General features: G+C 44.4%; 1 protein-coding gene across 1 annotated transcript in view; it reads left to right on the top strand.

Moving 5' to 3' along the window:
* Window positions 1–8,129: 8,129 nt before the first annotated feature.
* Window positions 8,130–19,386, top strand: part of LGSN (lengsin, lens protein with glutamine synthetase domain) — a 28,193-nt gene continuing 16,936 nt past the window's right edge. Inside the window, exons 1-2 of the mRNA XM_053279361.1 lie at window positions 8,130–8,201; window positions 14,189–15,149. Coding sequence (XP_053135336.1) covers window positions 8,130–8,201; window positions 14,189–15,149 — 1,033 coding nt within the window. The remainder of the gene's footprint in view (window positions 8,202–14,188; window positions 15,150–19,386) is intronic.

Below are 19,386 nucleotides of genomic sequence, written 5' to 3'. Positions count from 1 at the left end.
CCAGCTCAGTATTCTCTATTCTACACTGACTGGCAGCAGCTCTCCAAAGTTTAAATCAGGAGGCTTTTCCAGCCCTACCTGAAGATGTCAGGGATTGAACCTAGGACCTTCTGCATGCAAAGCAGACACTTTACCTCTGAGCTACGGCCCCATCCCTCCTCTCCCCTTCTTTCCCCATTTCTCTATCTTGCCCATTTCTACTCAAAATGATGGCAAAAAGATCATGACTGTACAGTGCACCATGTTTTCTATTTCCCAGCAAGGACTTGGCGTGCCGTGCTTTGTGTGGTCCTGGATTCAGCTTTGGCCCACATCACCTCTAGCCCATGTACATACTCCAGTTGTGCACCAGGGAGGTTCTACACACAATCCATGTGTAGAGCCTAACTGGGCTCTGCGGGCAGACAAGCTCGCCCTGGGTGGCGGGATCAGCCGCTCACATGGTCTGGGGAGACCCCCCCAGGGCCGGGAGGCTTGCTGTACCCTCCCAGTCAAGGGTCTCTTTGTGAGTCACTGTGGTGCAGAGCTGCACTGCAGCATCTCACGATCAGGAAAACAGGGCTAGTGGAGCGCTTGCTCCACTAATGTCATTTAATGGGTAGGGGTTACTTAGTGAGGTTTGCTGCTGGGAGCCATGTGGCTCCCGTTGCAGCCCACGACTGCAGGAAAGCGGGCTGTGCTCCCTTAGCCTGCTTTCCTGCGGTCCTGAGAATTATAGCCTCACTATGTAAACGGTGGCAATGTACCCACACTAGATTGGACATCTGTCTTATCATGGCCCTGAATACACAGCCCTGCTTCCCACACACATTATTATGAATATAAAATTCACTGGAAAACTGAGTTATTTAAATCTTTCAGAAGTGAGAGGGTTGTAGGAGAGAGGGGCCTGCATACATATTCCAAATTACACAAGGGGCTTCTATACTTTTGATGATGATGATGATGATGATGATGATGATGATGATGATTTATTCGATTTCTATACCGCCCTTCCAAAAATGGCTCAGGCCGGTTTACACAGAGAAATAACAAACAAATAAGATGGATCCCTGTCCCCAAAGGGCTCACAATCTAAAAAGAAACATAAGAGAAATACCAGCAATAGTCGCTGGAGGTACTGTGCTGGGAGTGGATAGGGCCAGTTACTCTCCCCCTGCTAAATGAAGAGAATCACCACATTAAAATGGTGCCTCTTTGCCAAGTTAGCAGGGGTCAACTGCTATAATTCTTGATCAAGAGTTATATCCAAATACCTTGTTTCATACTTGTTCACAAAGGCCTTGCTGACAGCATGAGTTATTTGAAAGACTGCTTTGCAAGCTCTGTAGCTAGGAGGAAAGAGAGGGTTATTGGTCAGTTAGGTGAATGAGGTACCATAGTTAGGATGCTTCAAAGTGGAACACAGATGTGTTTTTTCCTCTGTTTGCTCATTAGTCTTATGCAGATGACCAATTAAGTCATATAACAATAATAAAAATTAATAATAATAATTAATTAATAACTTTATTTGTTAGCCACCCCATAACAAATTGTTCTCTGCGCAGCTCACAACACAGGATTAAAACACAATAAAAACACATAACGCACTGAGGTCATTCACACAATAAAAAACCTGTGCTCTACCCAGGTTTTGGAGCTGTGTGTGCTTCCAGTTTCTGGTTGTGTGGAAGCAAGGTAGGAGGAAAGCCTGGGTAGCTTTTCCTCCTACCTTGCTTCTGCCCAGGTTTTCCTCTTACCTTGCTTCCACTAACCGAAAATTGGGCGCACACATAGCCCCCAAACCTGGGTAGAACACAGTTTTTGATTATGTGAATGACCTCCTTGTGCGCTTTTGTGAAGGGTTCGAAGGATTAAAGAGAATAAAACATTATTATGAAAAATATAGCCTTGGTAATGTGAAATTCTAATGTGGAGATTAAATTTAATGATTTTAAATAGTTAATGTTAAGTGGGAATTACTGATAGCATGAAGTTCATAATTCATGATTTGGAAGAAACATTAAATTATTGACTGATGACTGTACCAAAAGCAGCAGGAATATCTCTTCCGTAGTAGATTTAATATTTGGTGTGGGTTTATTGCCTGACATACTGCTCAACACTCCACCAGCCTTGTAATGGTGCATTTGAGCAGTTGCACAATTCTTGTGTTTGCATAAAGAGCACTCTTGGGCAACTGTGCAAACACTCCATTACAAGGCTGATAGTGTGCATGTCTGCTGATGCATATAGACTATACTATGATGACATATACTGTAATTATATGTGAAAATATGAGTAAACAAATACAGAGATGATTGTATTTCAAGGTTCAAATAAAAGTATTTAAATCTTGAGTGCAATTCAGATATCAGACGTACAATGCTGATTAACCAACCATTCTTAGGCTTCCTTTGGGGCCTTTTATTATGGTTGGAATCATTCTTGCTCTTCTTCTGAGCTCAGAGGAACATGGTTATTTTTATCCTCACAACAACCCTGCGAGGTAGGTTAGGCTGAGAGATACATGACTGCAGCAGAGTCACCCAGTGAGTTTCAGATTTTTATTTTCCCTTCAGGAGACAAGCTGTACCGAACACATTTCCTTTTTAATTAAAAACAACAACATTTACTTAAGAAGATGATAAATTAGGTTTTATTTTTGATCAGGAGCAACAACGGATTCAGTTATGATCTAGTATTGGACTTGATATGCCCAGCAGTTGCATGGACTGGCACTTCTGTGAATCAAACCAGACTCTGTGCTTCCACATGTCTTTTGCTTCATTTGCAAAAATAATGTAGTTTGGAATACTAATAGTCTTAGAGGACTCTGGGTCTAAACTTTTAATCTTTGCAGATGGTGCCACCTATTGTTGTGAAAAAGGCATGACACCTTTATTATTTTGTGCAGGGGGTGTGTTTTTGTAGTTATCGCTTAGTAGCATTCATTAGGTTAATAATTGAATATTTGCATTCAGTTACACAGTACTTGATGCCTCCGAGCTTAATGTGTAAATGATTTTATTGAAATAGATCTATAAATTGGAATCTCTTATGCTTTCTTTCCCCTGCTACCCATAGCTCTCTCTCTCTCTCTTTTTAAGCTCAGTTGTTTCATTAACTACAAAGGTGTTGCTGAATTCTGTACGCCTCAGGAAGTTGGTGCTCTTGTATCAGAAGCCGCCCCTTTTCTTGGGAATGTGTATGTTTTATTTCCCAGGCATTTGGGATCCACTGCTTAGAACTCGGACCTTATATTTATTACATGTATCTGGATGGATGAATAGGTATTTTCATGTATTATGGCTAGATTTTATTATTCATTCATTCATTCATTTTAAAAAACATATTTCTATACTGTCCAAAACTTGCCTCTCTGGGTGGTTTCCGGAGCTGCGCACTGTTCCATGCAGCACTGCTCATTTGTGGGGAAGATGAGGAAAACAAGCTTGTTCCCCACCCCCCTGGTTGTGTGAAAAACCTCGCCATTTCTTCCCAATCAAAACCAAGCCCACAGTTGTTTCCCCCACTTCCCTACCTGAAAGAATACATACACACATGCTGCCCTTCCAGCCACATTTACTCCCTGCTAAGCCTACTTTTCACTGAAAACAAATCCGTAATAGCTTTGTTACAAACATTTGTGTGTAACATGTGATTGATTGATCAAATGATTGACTGACTGATTAAGTGCCGTCAAGTCGGTGTCAATTCTTAGCGACCACATAGATAAATTCTCTCCAGGATGATCTGTCCTCAACTTGGCCTTTAAGGTCTCGCAGTGGTGCATTCATTGCTGTCGTAATCGAGTCCATCCACCTTGCTACTATTCGTCCTCTTCTTCTCTTTACTTCAACTGTTCACAGCATTATGGACTTCTCAAGGGAGCTGGTTCTTCACATAATGTGTCCAAAATATGATCGTTTGAGCCTGGTCATTTGTGAAAATTCTGGATTGATCTGTTCTATGATCCATTTGTTTGTTTTCCTGGCTGTCCATGGCATCCTCAAAAGTCTTCGCCAGCACCAAAGTTCAAAAGTGTCAATGCTTTTTCTTTTCTTTTTTAACATATAGTCTCTCTTAATAATTCACATGCGGGTGATGGTCCAGGAAACCAGGAGCAGAGTCCTCAGTAGGGATGTGCTCGGAACCAGTCCGGAGGCCCTTTATCGACTGCTGAACTGGTTTGAATGGTGGGTGGTTCCGCCAGTTTGATGGGGGGGGGTGCTGCTTTAAGGGCAGGGGAGGGTGCACACACACCCAGGCTGCATTTCCCCCGCCGGCGCTTGGTTACCTAAAAGTCCATCAGGGTGGCAGCGTACCTCCCTGCCGCCCCGTTTGCTACATTGTCTGGATGTATCTGGAAGTAGTTGGTGTGCCTGCACACACGTGCACATCGTGTGAGCATGCCTGACGTACTCGCTCATGCACATTGCACACAGGTGCACCTGCTACTTCCGGGTACATCCGGACAACATAGAAAAGGGGGTGGTAGGGAGGTACGCTGCCGCCCCAATGGACTTTTAGATAACCAAGTGCTGGTGAGGGAAACATGTGGGGGGTAAGTGCACCCTCCCCACCCTTAAAACAGCACCCCCCACCATCAAACCGGCCCCCATCGGTTCCATGTACATCTCTTGTCCTCAGCCACCACCTCCAAAAGAGGGCATGCCTTCCAAATTTTAAAGGCTGCCTGCCACACAGACATAGGAAGCTTCCATATAGTGAGTCAGACCATTGGTCTATCTAGCTCAGTATTGTCTACCCAGACTGGCAGCGGCTTCTCTAAGGTTGTAGGCAGGAGTGTCTCTCGGCCCTATCCTGGAGATGCCAGGGAGGGAACCTGGAACTTTCTGCTCTTCCCATGCAGCTCCATCCCCTGAGGGGAATATCTTACAGTGCTCACACTTCTAGTCTCCCATTCATATGCAACCAGGGTGGACCCTGCTTAGCTAAAGGGACAAGTCATGCTTGCTACCACAAGACCAGCTCTCCTCTCCAGTTTCTGTGCATTATCTATTCAGTTATGATCCTGGGTAAAAAAGAAATGCAAAAGAAAGCTGCAGAAACTAAAGAAGAAGGCAAACCCCATTCTTGTTGGTTTGGAAGAAGTGGAAAATTCTTGCAATGTCCTAGTTCTTTGAAGGGAGAAGGGAGTCCTGTGTTACCACATGCACATGAGGAAATGGCTTGTGTGAGCAGCTCCTTGCAGAAGTGAGTGGCTGATTGATCATGGGAATGGATTCTGAGCATCTTGCAGGTAAATGGAATAGAAAATCTTCAGGATAGAAAATGTCTAATAGACAGAACACATGAAGACCAAGTTTTCAGGTAAGAGTCTTTGCGATTTTGTGACACACACACACACACCACCACCACCACCACCACCTCTATATATTCATCTGTTATAGAATGTGTATAATATCTTAACACATTTGCAACTGCAGTTCCTATGAACTGCTGGGCTGTGTTCAGCTTTATCTCTTGTCCTGCTGAGTCAGTTAACAAAGTGTGCATCACCCAAATGCCCACTTAGCAACATGCTTTCAATACCTTCTTATCCTAACCTACAATGCAGGAAAAGGTTAGGATATGCACAATGCAAATATGTTGGTTCAACAAGATTCAGAACCCTTTTCACAAAGTGCTGAGTGAAACAATGGCCACCAAAACTGAGCACCATTAACAAGAGATCCTGCACTCCAGCAGATTCAGTGCGGTGCTACCCTTGTCTTGTTGGGCTCAGCAGTGCTTTGTTATTAGAATGCTCAGTAGCAATTTCGCTCCTAAGAAATGCAACTATAGGTTGTGTTTTGGAACAAAAAAATCCACATTACATAATTCCCCTGCAAACATCCACCCTTTGTAAAGAAAATAGTTGAACAAAACAATTAGATGCTTCCTGTTGTCTTTTGTTTCCAGGCAATAGTCAGCTAGAAATGTTCATTTGTCTCTTGACTTTTTAAAAACTATTCCAGCAAACCAACTCCAGGTTGTGACCCTTTGGGGCTTGTTTATGCTGGTTCATCAGCAGCCAGGGACTTCTAGAAGAGAGAATCTGAGAGGAATGCCGTGCTAACTCATGTTTATTGTAGACATTCCTATAAATACTAGGGCATTTTTCTTTCCTTAACCATATTGGCTGGGAGTTCAACCAAAATGTTCAGGAGATGGATAAGGATCATCCGACTTTCCAGGTAAAAAAATCAGTTGTGTTCATATCTGATCTGTTGATAACCAAGAAATAAGCTGTGTGTGCAGTTTTCGATAAGAGCTGAATCAGCCCAGAGTTGCTTTAAGTCTTGCATCTAAAAACTGCTTGATAGGCAGGTTTGGGGTGTTTGATGTGCTCAGTGCTTAGCAAGCAACAGCATTTGCCTTTGAAGTTGGAAGTTGAGCTAAAGCCTCCTAAATCAGCTGGTTGTCTGTCCTAAGCTAGGAAGTAATGCACACTGTCTGTGTGCATTACAGCCCCGTGGCAGCTAGGAGTGGAATTAACCCTCTCTGTGCTTATAAAGTCATTTGACAAGTTAGGAACATGAGCCAGCCACTATGAAGTCCTTATTGATTTCAGTGGGAGAGAACGAAACGTATATTTCATGCTCCCAGTGAAATCAATCAGTGCACCTTAAGTACTGGCCTATGCCCTAAGCCTGTCCTATTCACACGGGCACCCAACTCCACAGGGCTTGGCTGCCTGTGTGCACCACCAGGATTGAGCCGAATCCTTGCGCTGTCTCGGTTCCAAGCCCAGGAATGTACCCCAGGTGCAAACACACCCTTCACCACAGGTTCGGAGTCATGTGTGTGTACTGGCTGCAGGAAGCCCGTGTACACACAGCCGGGTGGCAAGAGTGCAAGGCTGAGGGAGGATCCCACAGTGCATTTAGGGATGCTGGAGGACTTGCTCCTCTGGCTTCCTGCTCTGCCACTTGTCATGGTACCGATCATGTGTTGGGCAAGCAGCAGATCAAAGAGCCCAAAATCACTCTTGTGCAGGGAGGCCTTTCTGCCAGCTCTCTGCCCAGCCCGTTGATTTGGTCATATGCACGACTTTACTCTGTGCTTATTGTGGGAAGGCAACAGGCAGAAATTCAACAGGTGAATTCAACAGGAATTCAACAGGTGAACCCATCGCAGCATTTCCATGCCACAAAAAGCTGTCTGTTAAATTTGTCCCTGTCAAGGTGGAGGAGCCTCGCTAGAAAAAAAAAAGGTAGCAAATCCAACTGTGCACAGCTAACTCACTCGCTCTTTCAAAATCTAATAGTGACCAAATGGTTCACCCACTTTTAGCATAAATGTTTTGATCCATGAACAGGAAATTAGTCATGTTCTGAATCAGACATGAGTCAAAGGCAAAGAAACAGTGACCAACAGATCAGCAACATGAGCTAACAAAACAATTACTGTAAGTCATTAATTACATCATTTTTTGGATACCTCCATCTTTCTTTAAGGCACTTCCACGCTTAGTGTTTTGCAGATGACACAGCCAAAACAATGCTGGTAGCTTTAAAATGCTGCAGTAGTAAGAGTTGTCAACTTTTCAGTGACTGCTGCTCCTGTGCCATTAGCAGCCGCTTTATCTGTAGACCTTAGCAGGCAGTGATACCACTGTGAAAAGCTTCACCAGGAAGTTATCCAGACATGGCTTCATGCCACGGGGTATCTGAAGAGTGAATCTGCTTCTCAGTATATTCACAGCTGATTAATTTGGGGTATTAAATGGACCGTTCACATAAGGTCGGTTCCTCTCTGCAATCCCTGCAGATCTTTTTCCTGTGTGTGTTCCTGCAGCTTGCTCCGGGGTTTTTCTCCAACCAATCACATCCCAGAGGAGGAGGAAGCAAGAGACCTTTTTGTGTTTGTTTATTTAGTTTGACAGTTAGTTGCGGAAGATTGGCTAGACAAGTTGCCAAACAGCCCTCTCTGCTGACTCTTGGCGGTCCACAAATCCACCCAGCAAATATTTTAAAAACACACATGAAAGTGCATGTTTTCAAAGCTGATTTATTGACAATGGCCCCTCCACACATTGTGGAGAAGCATTGGGGCATATCAGAAACCTCAGTTTCTTCAGAAAAAGCTGCTGCAAATAGAGGATTGTTTTTTACCCCGGACATAATTTGGGCTAAGCTAGAATGCACAGCCCTAATTCGGTGAAAGCCAGAATCATGTGTGAACTGGTCCCTGATAGCCTGCTGCGACTTTGGGTAAATCTGGCTGATATGTGAACTCACATCCTCCATTCCAGAAGAGATGCGAGCTAAAAGCCATGTGTGTAGAAGTCCCAGGAGCTTTCTCATACAGGGGCTTTACCCCGAATCTCCTCCAGAAGGAAGGCTGTGTCTTCTCACTACAGCTGAATCCTCCGGAAGGAAGACTGTGTCTTCTCACTACAGCTGAATCCCCACCAAGGTCAGTTTAATGTCTTTGGAAGCATCCCACACACAAATTGGGCTTTTCCTGCTGGATTTCACCTCAACCTGGTTTATAGCAGAGTTTTTAAAATGCTGTTTTTCAGGGAAGTTTCCTGGAAAATCTGCTGCAAGGTGCTGACATCAGTCTTAACATTTTCTTGATAAGAGCAAGCCATGCCTATGGGATGCAAAAAAGCAAAGCTGTCTAGCTGCCTTGTCTTTGACCCCGAGGCAAAGAGTTGAAAACCCAGTTTTCAGGCTTTTTGCTCTTTGACATTTTTTTGGAGGGGGCAGATCTGGGAGGAGGATTTGCAGTCTTTTGCAGAAAATGAGCATTTCTTTTGCATGCAATCCAAGCTGAGATGGGACTGCAAAAGCAGAGGCAATGCAGGAGGGCTGACATATGCTGGGGATGTGTGTGTTTGGGTCAGGGCGGGAAATAGAAAGTCAAGGCTGATGGCTAACAGGCAGTCTGATCCACAAACTAATTAAGCAGAAGTGTGTGTGTGTGGACTTCAACAGAGCCAGATCACAGAGGGTGCTTTAATTACTAAACTCTTGGGGGAAAGGAAGGTGTGGCATCCCGCCTCCTCTAGGAAGCCATTGGCCACAAGGAGAACATGTTAGCGAGCTGTGTGTGAATTTACACAAAAGAAAACTTGCAATAGAGAGGGAAGGGGCTGCTTCCCTAAAAATGCTTTCCTCACTGGATACTCCGAGAGTTGGAAGTCCTGTGTGGGAAAGCTCTAGGAGCTCTCCAGAACAGCAGGCTTTACCATGGGTTTTCTGTGAGGCTTTGCTGCAAGTTCAAATTTGCCCCACAAAAAGATGCAAAAAGTGGATTTTAAAAAAACCCCTGGATATAAATTGGCCTACACTCTAACGTGTAAGGAAAAACCCAAATTGTGTGCGTTAAGCGCTCCCTGATAACTTGCAGGGACTTTGGGGTAAATTTGGCAGATATGGGAGGAGAAGCAAACTAATAACCGGGTGTGAAAACTTTCCAGCTGATTGTTGCAGTTTTTAAGTTCTTACAGTTCTTAAAGGTACAGAAGCAAGCTACATTGAGGTTTCTTTTTCTGACCAGGTAGCAACCCTAGAACTACCTGTTCACTGAGATACTTCTTGTGTTTTAAGTTTGGAGATACTGCTCTTATTTGGACCAGTGCCTGGAAATGTCTTAAAACGCTTGCTAAACACCTAGGTGGGAATTATTCAATTGTTGAATTGATTTTAATGTTTAAATGATTTTAATTGTAAACCACCCAGAGATGCAAGTTTTGAGCGGTATAGAAATATGGCAAATAAATAAACATTCTCAGTAATTGTCGTCCTGCAGTCAGAATCAGATCCAAGGACTTAGTGGGATATATGTGTATATATGTTGAACAGTAAGAAACATAATGAGAAATTCTAAGTAACCATTTTAAAGCTACTTCAGTCTTGTTTGAATGATAAGTTTAAATAGCTTCAGACAGAAGACAGATGTTACTTCATCTCACAGTTGCTTATGCTAGTGCAGTCTATCTTCAAAGTTGCTTTTGCCTTTTATCTCCCTCAGGTGTGTATAATATGCATCTTTAAGATGCACTCCATGCAAGTATTTTGGTGGAGATTTCAGACGAACCAGAAACTGGTGTTTTGGAGAGTTCTTTTAAAATAAATCTCTAATCTATTGTGCGGGGGAGGGGAGGCAAAGACTCAACCAATTTATTACCTACAACATAAGTAGGGTAAATAAATTTATTTCATGAGATACTGCTTAGTTTTAGGTGACCATTTTACTTCACAGCTGCACCTGTGTGGTAAATTCTCCTTACTGTAGGTTTTTTGTTTGTTTGTTTGTTTGTTTTTAAAATAAGAACTTGTAGCCAGGATTCCAGAACAACCTAGCTGCAAATTAGTCCACCCTTGGTTTTTGTACTGGACTGTTAGGTCAAAGGGCACCCTGGGGAAATGGAAGAAGTACTTTGCGGTCGGCCTGTTTAGAGCTAAAGTGTTTAAAGCTTTCTAGTATTGGTCTTTTAAATCTTCACACTTTTGAAAGTCTATTATTTCTGAAGACCCCAGTACACAGAGACACAACACAGAACACCTGGCAGGCTTATCGGAGGAGACAGGTGACCAAGCTAACCTACAGTGGTTTGTCCATCTGCAGAGTTTACACTCTCCTATGATGCCACAGTATTGGCCATGTAAGGAGCAATGACTGAAGGAACAGAGCACAGTCTTAAGCAAGGCAATTGTTTCAAAAGCAGTAACTGTCATTTGAAAGAGATGCAAACATTTATTATTCACTACATTTATATACCACCTTTCCGCCAAACCGGGGGTGGTGGCGGTGGTATAGGTCAGAGCTAGAACATAAGCTTTGCATGCAAAAGGTCCCAAATTCAATCGCTGGCATCTCCAAGTAGGACTGGGAAAGACCCATGTCCTGAACCTTGGAGAACTACTGTCATTCAGTGTTGACAAGACTGACCAGCAGAGGCGTATCTAGGAGAAATAGTGCCAAGGGCAAGCAGTGAAATTGTGCCCCCTGTCCAAACATCTGACACCCATCTGATTCTCTGTACATAGTGCCAAACTGAATATGTGTACAGTGTCTTATATTATATTAGGTTTTTTTTAAAAAAAAAATTTACCTGTAGCCCCTTCGGATGGCTTCCTAAAGGCCGTGGGGTGGGTGGGTCTGCAAAGGTTTCCCCTCCCCATTCTGGCCTCTAGGACCTCACAGGGACCATTTGAGCATGTGCAGAGGCTATATATATATATATAGGCTGCTGAAAACAAAATGGCCACTGCACATGCTCAAATGGCCTCTGTGAGGCCTGGCATGGCCTAGGGCCTCACAGAGGCCATTTGAGCATGCGCGGTGGCCATTTTTTTTCCAGTAGCCATTTAAAAAAAAAATAATTTTAGAAAAATGGCGCCCCCCTTCAAGTGGCGCCCGGGGCACTTGCCCTGCCTGCCCTACCCTAGGTATGCCCCTGCTGACCAGATAGACCAATGGTCTGAGTCAGAATAAAGCAGTGTTCCTAATGCACTCAAAGGCAGTTGACAGTTCAAAACAAAGAGACAGGATATTCTAAAAACAATGTACAAAAGGGATACAGAGGGGTGAGGAAAATAAACAGATTTGAATTCAGGTACCAGCTCTGATGAAACGCTGTATATTGACTAGATGCAATGGCTGTGGATGGAGACAGGATTGGAAGGGGAGGAGTCAAATGGCAGGTATCTCCGCTGAACAGTGGAGGGGTCTTTGCTGTCTTTGCACCAAGATTTTACTGTCTCCCCAGCTTTTTCTACCACTCTCTTGTCTCCAGGCCCCCACCCCCAATTAATTGAAAGCTGAAATGGAATACACACAGAGCCAAAAATATCCCGATTACTGGAAAAATAAGAGAAAGTGCATTTTAATGCCTTCTTTCCTGAAGTATGTGACTTGAAAGCTACTTCATAAAAGCAGCTAGCATTCCCGCAACCAGCAAGCCAAGCTACACCCCCTAGGGGGTGTGAGATTCCCAACCCCCCCACCCCACATCACACACTTCAGCAATCCTCAGATTGATAGTGGAGGGCTGTGAGGCAGGGATTTGCTGTGACTGGCAGGAACATGCATGTGCCTGCAGAATGAATCCAAAAAGACTTCCAAATATATTGCTGTGCTTAATCATAGGGTATATCGGTGCTGGTCAAAATCCACTGTAATTACTTGCCTTGATTGTGTCAACAAGCAGCAGGCTAGAGTGAACCCTAACGTGATCTCATGTAGGTACAGAGGAACATGGGAAGCTGCCATATACTGAGTCAGACCATTGGTCCATCTAGCTCAGTAATGTCTTCACAGACTGGCAGCAGCTTCTCCAAGGTTGCAGGCAGGAATCTCTCTCAACCCTATCTTGGAGAAGTCAGGGAGGGTACTTGAAACCTTCTGCTCTTCCCAGAGTGGCCCCATCCCCTAAGGGAAATATCTTGCAGTGCTCACACTTCTAGTCTCCCATTCATATGCAACCAGGGCGGACCCTGCTTAGCTAAGGGGACTAGTCATGCTTGCTACCACAAGACCAGCTCTCCTCTCCCCATTTACTTGGGGTCTGTATCAGAAGGATTAGATCATCCAGGGCTGCACCTATTCCTGATTTTAGAGGAATAAGCACATGACAGGCTCAGACATCAAAGAAAACCCAAAGCTTGAGCGTAACACTCCAGTGGTCCTGGGCCAAACAGCTTTGAAAGGCCAGATCTAACCCAGAGGAGCCAGACTGGGATCTTACATTTTAAAAACCCACACATTTTGAAGGTAGAAACATTTCATGCAGATGAGCCCACCTCCTTGGAACCAGCAGGGATGCATGAACCATGTCTCAGTCTGGTAGAGCAAGCTACTGTTAGTAAGCTGCAGTCTGGGGCAGTGGCAGCTACCAAGAAACCTCCAAATTCTTTGACTCTAGCCCTGGTCTACAGGTCCACTCCTCAACAGAACCAACCATGGCACAGTCTCAGTGACACTTACGGAGATCTTCTGTGTCCCTGTTTCTCCTGCTTCGCTGTAACCTTCCAAAATGCATTAGGCCTCCATACTACCCATGGCCAGGCCCTACCAGGATTCCACCTCATATCCACATTCATCATCTACTTAAGCATCATTCTTTTGTCCCTGAGGTACAGGCTGATTAAAAAAAAAATCAGTTATGCCAAATGTAATTAAACTGAACCTAATTTAGGCGAGAGAGCGAGCGAGTGGGAGAATGAATCATTTTAAAGGTGGTGTGATAGATTATTGTTGCTTGTCATTACTTGTGGTGTTGTACATGCTCATTTTTCTCACCTTGCTATTGTTTCTGCTCCGACAGGTTGTGTAGCCTTTTGGAGCACTACCGAAACCTGCTTGACTAAAGATGATAGTGGGAGTGTGCACAGAGAAGCATTGCCTATTGTAGCCTTGTTCATGCATTACAGAAAGTGTGAGCACTGTTCCCCGATATAGTGCCTATGAGAGCATGCTGGCAAGCCCTGCCCTCCATATGGATGCACTCTGTAGCACTCCCCCCCATACTGTGCATAAGTGCACTCATGCCATACTTGGGGATAATCTCTTGGACAGTGTGAGAGCAGGACTACATTGCATGTTGGTATGGGAGAAAGGCTGGCCAGTGCTCTGGCATGGATGCTGTTCCTGGGTGCGGCATCTACACTCCCGATATTGCAAAAAGGTTGCATCCCACCACTTTTATCTCTCTGAAAAAGGACTATAACCTGTCTCCAGTGGTAGATTGTTCATGGCAGCTGCTTACACTCAACTAACTACATCTTCAAATGGTTGCCACTAGTTCTGCTTTTATCTGAACCCCATAGCATTGACTTTATTTATTTATTTTTCAGTTCCCTTAAGTCTTTTGGTTTTCAGATGGTGTTCTATTGGAAGCAAAACTGTATGTCTCATTATACCTTTTTGGAAATTTCACTGAGGATCCCCACATCACTTAACTTCCACATAGAGATGAAATATTGATGAGTGTTTTCCACTCGCACACTTATTTTTCAGTTGCCCAAGAGCAAACTGTGGATCATTTAAATTTTGCTGTATGCTCTGGCAGCTCTTTCTCCTTATTGACAGGAAGAACTTACTGAATCTTTGGAGAGATCAAACCACTGTTGGAAAAATGTATAAGAATGGCATGGCATTTTATAAAATATAAATTAAAAAGGGTGACAAATCTAAGTGCATATTTCATTTGATGGAGCATGTTGTTGATATTTGCTGGTGATTGCAGAACACTGCTGAGAATGAAAATGAGGAAGTTGATGGCAGCTGTATATGTGGATTGAAGAGCAAAAGAGGAGTCAGAGTCACTGAGAAGCAGATTTCCCCAGCAGGATGTGCAAACACGGACACTTATCCTGCAAACAGTCCTGATTCTCTATCTCATCAAAGAATGCTTGGTCACCTAGAGCCACGTGCAGGCGAATTCCTTCAGAAACCACCGGGCTTCCCAGTGATGCAGGAAGCAGGCAATAGTACTCCCAAAGACTGTCAGACTGAAGAAGTCCCACCAGAAGGAACGGAGGAGATGCACAGATATGAGGACCCTTGTGCAACAAGTCCTGAAAACTATGGGAGGATGGACTCCTCAAGCAAAGATGATCAGGCACTGAGAGCAAACTCAGATAGCAAAGAAAAGCAACTTGTGCTGCTAGACACTACAAAAAGTGGGGAGCAATCAGGGGCATCCACAAACAATGAAGAAAAGCCTTGTGCAGCAGAGGATGGGTGGAGATCGTCTTGCGCAGCAGAACAGAAGACCCAAGTTGATAGTTTAACAGCCCAGGAAAAAGACAGCCAAGACTCTTTCACTCTGGGATCGGGAATTTCCAAGGAAACTTTGCAAGAGTTGAAAAGCCTGTTGAGAGGAAGTCCACTGCTGAGTACCAAGGCCAGAAACAGCAGTAAGCCCAGCGGTACCTCTTCCCATACTTTCCTGCTGAAATCTAGCAATACCCAAAGTAGATGTGTTGAGACTTTTCATCCACATTTAAGAGGAGGCGATCAGAAAACTCCTTCTGTACACCAGCATGGAGGAGGGCAAGTAGGGAAGCCGCAATTGGTTCACAGCTCTGCTGGGCTGGATAAACAACAATCCAAAAGTGAGGATACAGAGCATCCTTTCGTGAGACAACGGACATCTTCCCCAAATGCAGGCAGCTCTCCAGGAATTAAATTGGACCCCACTCCTGGTAAGGATGTTAAGACTTCAGCATACCATTAATTAATTCATTTGAGCTGATTAATATATATATCAACATTTCCCCTCCAAAAAGTGGTTTACAGTAACAAAAAATAGAATTTTAGAACCAACCATATCACAGTAACATAAAGCCAACAACATCAATAGGCACAGAAATCAACCAAAAGCTTGATGGGAGAAGGATGGGCTTATAGCAGTTTTACAGCATTACTGTCTACATTTGTTCTATTTTTATTGTATAGACAGAAGTGCCTTGCACTGAGTCAGTCCATCAGTGCATCTAGCTCAGTATTGTCTGCTCTGACTGGCAGCAGCTCTCCAGGGTTTCAGTCAGGAGTCTTATCCCTACCAGGAGATGGCAGCGCTTGAGCCTTAGATCTTCTCCATGCAAAACATGTGCTGTACCACTGAGCTGTAGCCCCTCTTCAGGCCTATAGACTGGTGGGTTGCCTTTCTTCATGGCATTCAAAAATGATGTATGGTGAAATGAGAACAAATAAATGGAGCCATGTTGCTGGGTGGGGTTCATGAAGAAGGAGGCGCTCTGTTAAATACTCTGGGCCCAAGCTGTTTGGGTATACTTATAGGTAATAACCAGTACTTTGTATTTTGCCCTGAAACTAATTGACAGTCAGTGTAGTTCTTTTAAAATAGGATCCCATCCAGAACAGGCAGATCTAGAGACCACTTCCTAAGTTCTGGCTTCCCACAATGAGTACCTTTGTCTTGTTTGGATTCAACTTCAGTTTGTTCTCCCTCATCCAGCCCATTACCAATTCCAGGCAAGCATTTAGAGAGGTTAAAGCATCTCCTGATGAAGCGGATATTGAGAAATAAAGCTGGATGTTATCAGCATACTCACAGCGGGTTGGCAGGTTTTGCTTTTTAAAAGCCAAACTTTGGCTTACGGCCCATTTGACCCACAAGTATACCCCTTAGGTTTTGGCAACCTAGAGATTCCAGTACCAAATCTCCGGATGATCTCTCCCAGTGGTTTCATGTAGATGTTAAAAAGCATTGGCGATAGAATGGAGTGCTGTGGGACTCTAGGGATGTGCATGGAACTGAGTTTCCTGGTTCAGCTCGAATCTGGACCAGATTCGAGCTGCCCTGGGAGGCTTGGGCTCGGACTTAATCGAGCCGGGGCCTGGTCTGGCCATCAAGCCACATCGTAAGCCAGCTCAAGGGGCTCGATGGGTATACTTGTAAAGGGGAATCCAAACTAACAAGGATTCCCCTTTCCAAGTAAAGGGCTAAATGTGGGAGGGGGAAAGAAAAAAGCTAGGTTTTTTTTTAAACCTTGGAGGCTTTTTACCTTTAAACATAAGCAGGCAGTGGTGGCAGCAGGGACAGTGGCAGCTGGGGCTCTTTCCATCCCCCACCAGCCTCCCAAATGACAGGTGGGTCACGCTGCAGCCCATTGCAGGCCTCATTGCACACACAGCCACCATTACAGTGGCCTCCGTGCATGCACAGAGGACATTTGCGTCACGACATATTTTACATGGTGCAAATGGCCTCCTTCCCAGATTCTCCTTTACAAGTAAACTGACTGAGCCCCCTGAGCCGGCTTGTGAGGTGGATTTTCAAGCTGGCCTTGGCTTGACTAGAACTTGGACTGGCTCCCCTCTCTATGGGGCCGGTTCGGTTTGAGTGCAAGCTTCAATTCTGAGCTGGTTCACACATCCCTATGAGACTCCATAGTAACTCTCACTTTGAAGAGCAACAATCTCCAAGTGACACCACCTGGAATCTACCTGAGAGGTAGGAGCAGATCCAATGCAAAGCAGTGCCTCCCAGGCCACTCAGGTGATCCAGAAGGATACCACTGTTGATGATATCGAAAGCTGCTGAGAGATCCAAGAGGACCAATAGGGTGACACTCCCTCTGTCAATTCCTAATTTGAGATCATCCAACAAGCTAACCAAGGTAGTCTTCATCCGATAACCTGTCTGAAAGCCGGTTTGAAGTGGGTCCAGATAATGTTTCTTCCAAGACTGACTGGAGTTGAGAAGCCACCAACCTGTCAATCACCTTGCCTGCAACCATGGAAGATTGGAAACAGGCCTATAATTGTCTAGCTTTGAGGGATCCAATGCAAGTTCCTTCAAAAGTGGTCTAACAATTGAGGCAACTACCCTCCCTCAAAGAGGCATTGATGATACTAACAGGACCCTCTCCAATAACTTCCCTGCTAGATTGTATAAGCCATGTAGTACAAGGGTCAAGAGAACAGGTGGTGAGGCAAATTTCTCCAAGCAGCTTGTCCACATCCTGGGGAGTCACAAACGAAAACTGATCCAGCCTAACCATACAAGAGTAGTTGCTGGACACCTCCATTATAGACTCTGCAGTAATTGTGGAATCCAGTTCTGCTCACATCTGAGATATTTTGTCCACACCAAAAAACCTCATTAAAGGTGTCAAAGCAAGTCACTGATGGCTCTAAATTCTGATTCGAGGGAGGAGGGGCACGTACTAGTCCCCTCCAACCTTGGACAACTCTGCTGGATGTGAGCTTGCTGATGCAATGCACACAGAAAAGATTTGCTGCACGCATTGTCTGAGCATAGATCTTCATATGCACTCTGTGCTGTAATATGTCGGATTCAAGTCAAGGTTACCTGCACTCTAACCACCTGCCTGGATTTCTACATGTGACATAGGACCCATGCAGAGCACCCATGCAGAGTCTGTGCTGAGGGAATCTTGGGTTCTAATGTGAGTGGTGCAGTTTGCATGGGGGAAGGACCTAGACAATCCTGTTTGACATGATGTGTTCTTTGGGATGGGATTTCTGATCTCATATCACACCTGGCTCTTGACTAAATAGTGCTCCAAGCAAGGAACTTTGGTGGCATACCCTCAGTTTGTTCAGCTTTTGAATGCCTTCTCCTTTTTAATTGAATGACTTCCATGCGTGATCTGCATGCACGACTGACCCTTGTTATATCACACCATGAATGCATTCATGGATCTATACATCTGTGATCTATGCAAGCTATATAAGCAATCCAATCCTTTCCATGTCTAATAGCAGCTGAAATGCCCATCACCCTCCAAGTCTGACTTTCCAGGTAGGGTAGCCACATGTCCAGGACTGGCCTGGACAGTCCAGGAATTGCACATTCTGTTCAGGATGTAGGAAAAGTGTCTTCCTGGATGCAAAATGTCCAGGAATTTGAGTGGGAAGATAGTTTTTACAAATTTTACCCATTTGGGGGGTGCTTCTCTACACGCATTGTAGCTACATGGCATCAATGCTTAGAAGCCCCAAATTCTTACCCCTTTTCTGGCATCAGTGCTTCTGACTCAGCAGCAGTAATCCCCTCAGTAATCCCCTGGCTCAGTAATCCCCTTGCCCATCTTTCTGGATCATGTCTAGTGCTAGCGAGAGTGGTAGTGGACTTCTGGGTTTATCTGTGAAGTATATGGACAGAAAGAGCCCTTTTTTCTCTAGTGGCATTGTTGGGTCCCACTTCTCTCTAGAACACTCATTGCCTGATGCTGCACCTGCAGTCTTATGAGGGCCCCTCTTAGCCAACAGGAAGTATCTCCTGTGTGGTGTGGCAGAACAAATGAAGGAGCAACAGGCCCTGAAAAAAAACAGTCCTTCCTTGTTACCAAATGAAAGATTAGGGATGTGCAGAATGTTTCAAGCTCGAAATGTTCCGGCTTGAAATAAGCCATTTCAAGCTCAAAACAGAATGCCTTCAAATGAAGGTCCTGTTTCAAACTTGGAACAGAACGACCTCATTCCAAGTCGTAACGTTTCGAGCACCATTTTGGAGGCGTGTTTTCCCCTTCCTGACTGGTTTTGACACTGGCTTCCAAATGGCTTGCAGTCTCCTTGCTTCTTGGTTGGCTTGTTATCATACAAATTATTCCAGGCATTTATTTTTTATTTTATTTTTAAAAAAACATATTTGTATACTGCCCAAAATACAAGTCTCTGGGCAGTTTACAACAAAACAATAAAAACAAGTAAAAAAGTTAAATCATTACAACAATTTAAAATTTAAAACAATGTTAAAACGATTAAAAACCATCAAACTATTAAAACAGTGAGGCTATTCTCACAATGGGAGAAAAAGTTTTCCCCTATCGTGAGAGCCACTGCGGGCGAGCCTGGTGGGCTTGCGGGCGAGCCTGGTGGTTCTCTGGTGACTAGCCTGCCAAAGTAGCCCTCCCCTTAGCCCAGGTTAGCAGAGCAAGCACTCTGCTA

Source organism: Hemicordylus capensis, chromosome 1 (assembly GCF_027244095.1).
Source record: "Hemicordylus capensis ecotype Gifberg chromosome 1, rHemCap1.1.pri, whole genome shotgun sequence".
Lineage (NCBI taxonomy): Eukaryota > Metazoa > Chordata > Lepidosauria > Squamata > Cordylidae > Hemicordylus > Hemicordylus capensis.
This window is presented reverse-complemented; position numbering and strand designations above follow the sequence as displayed.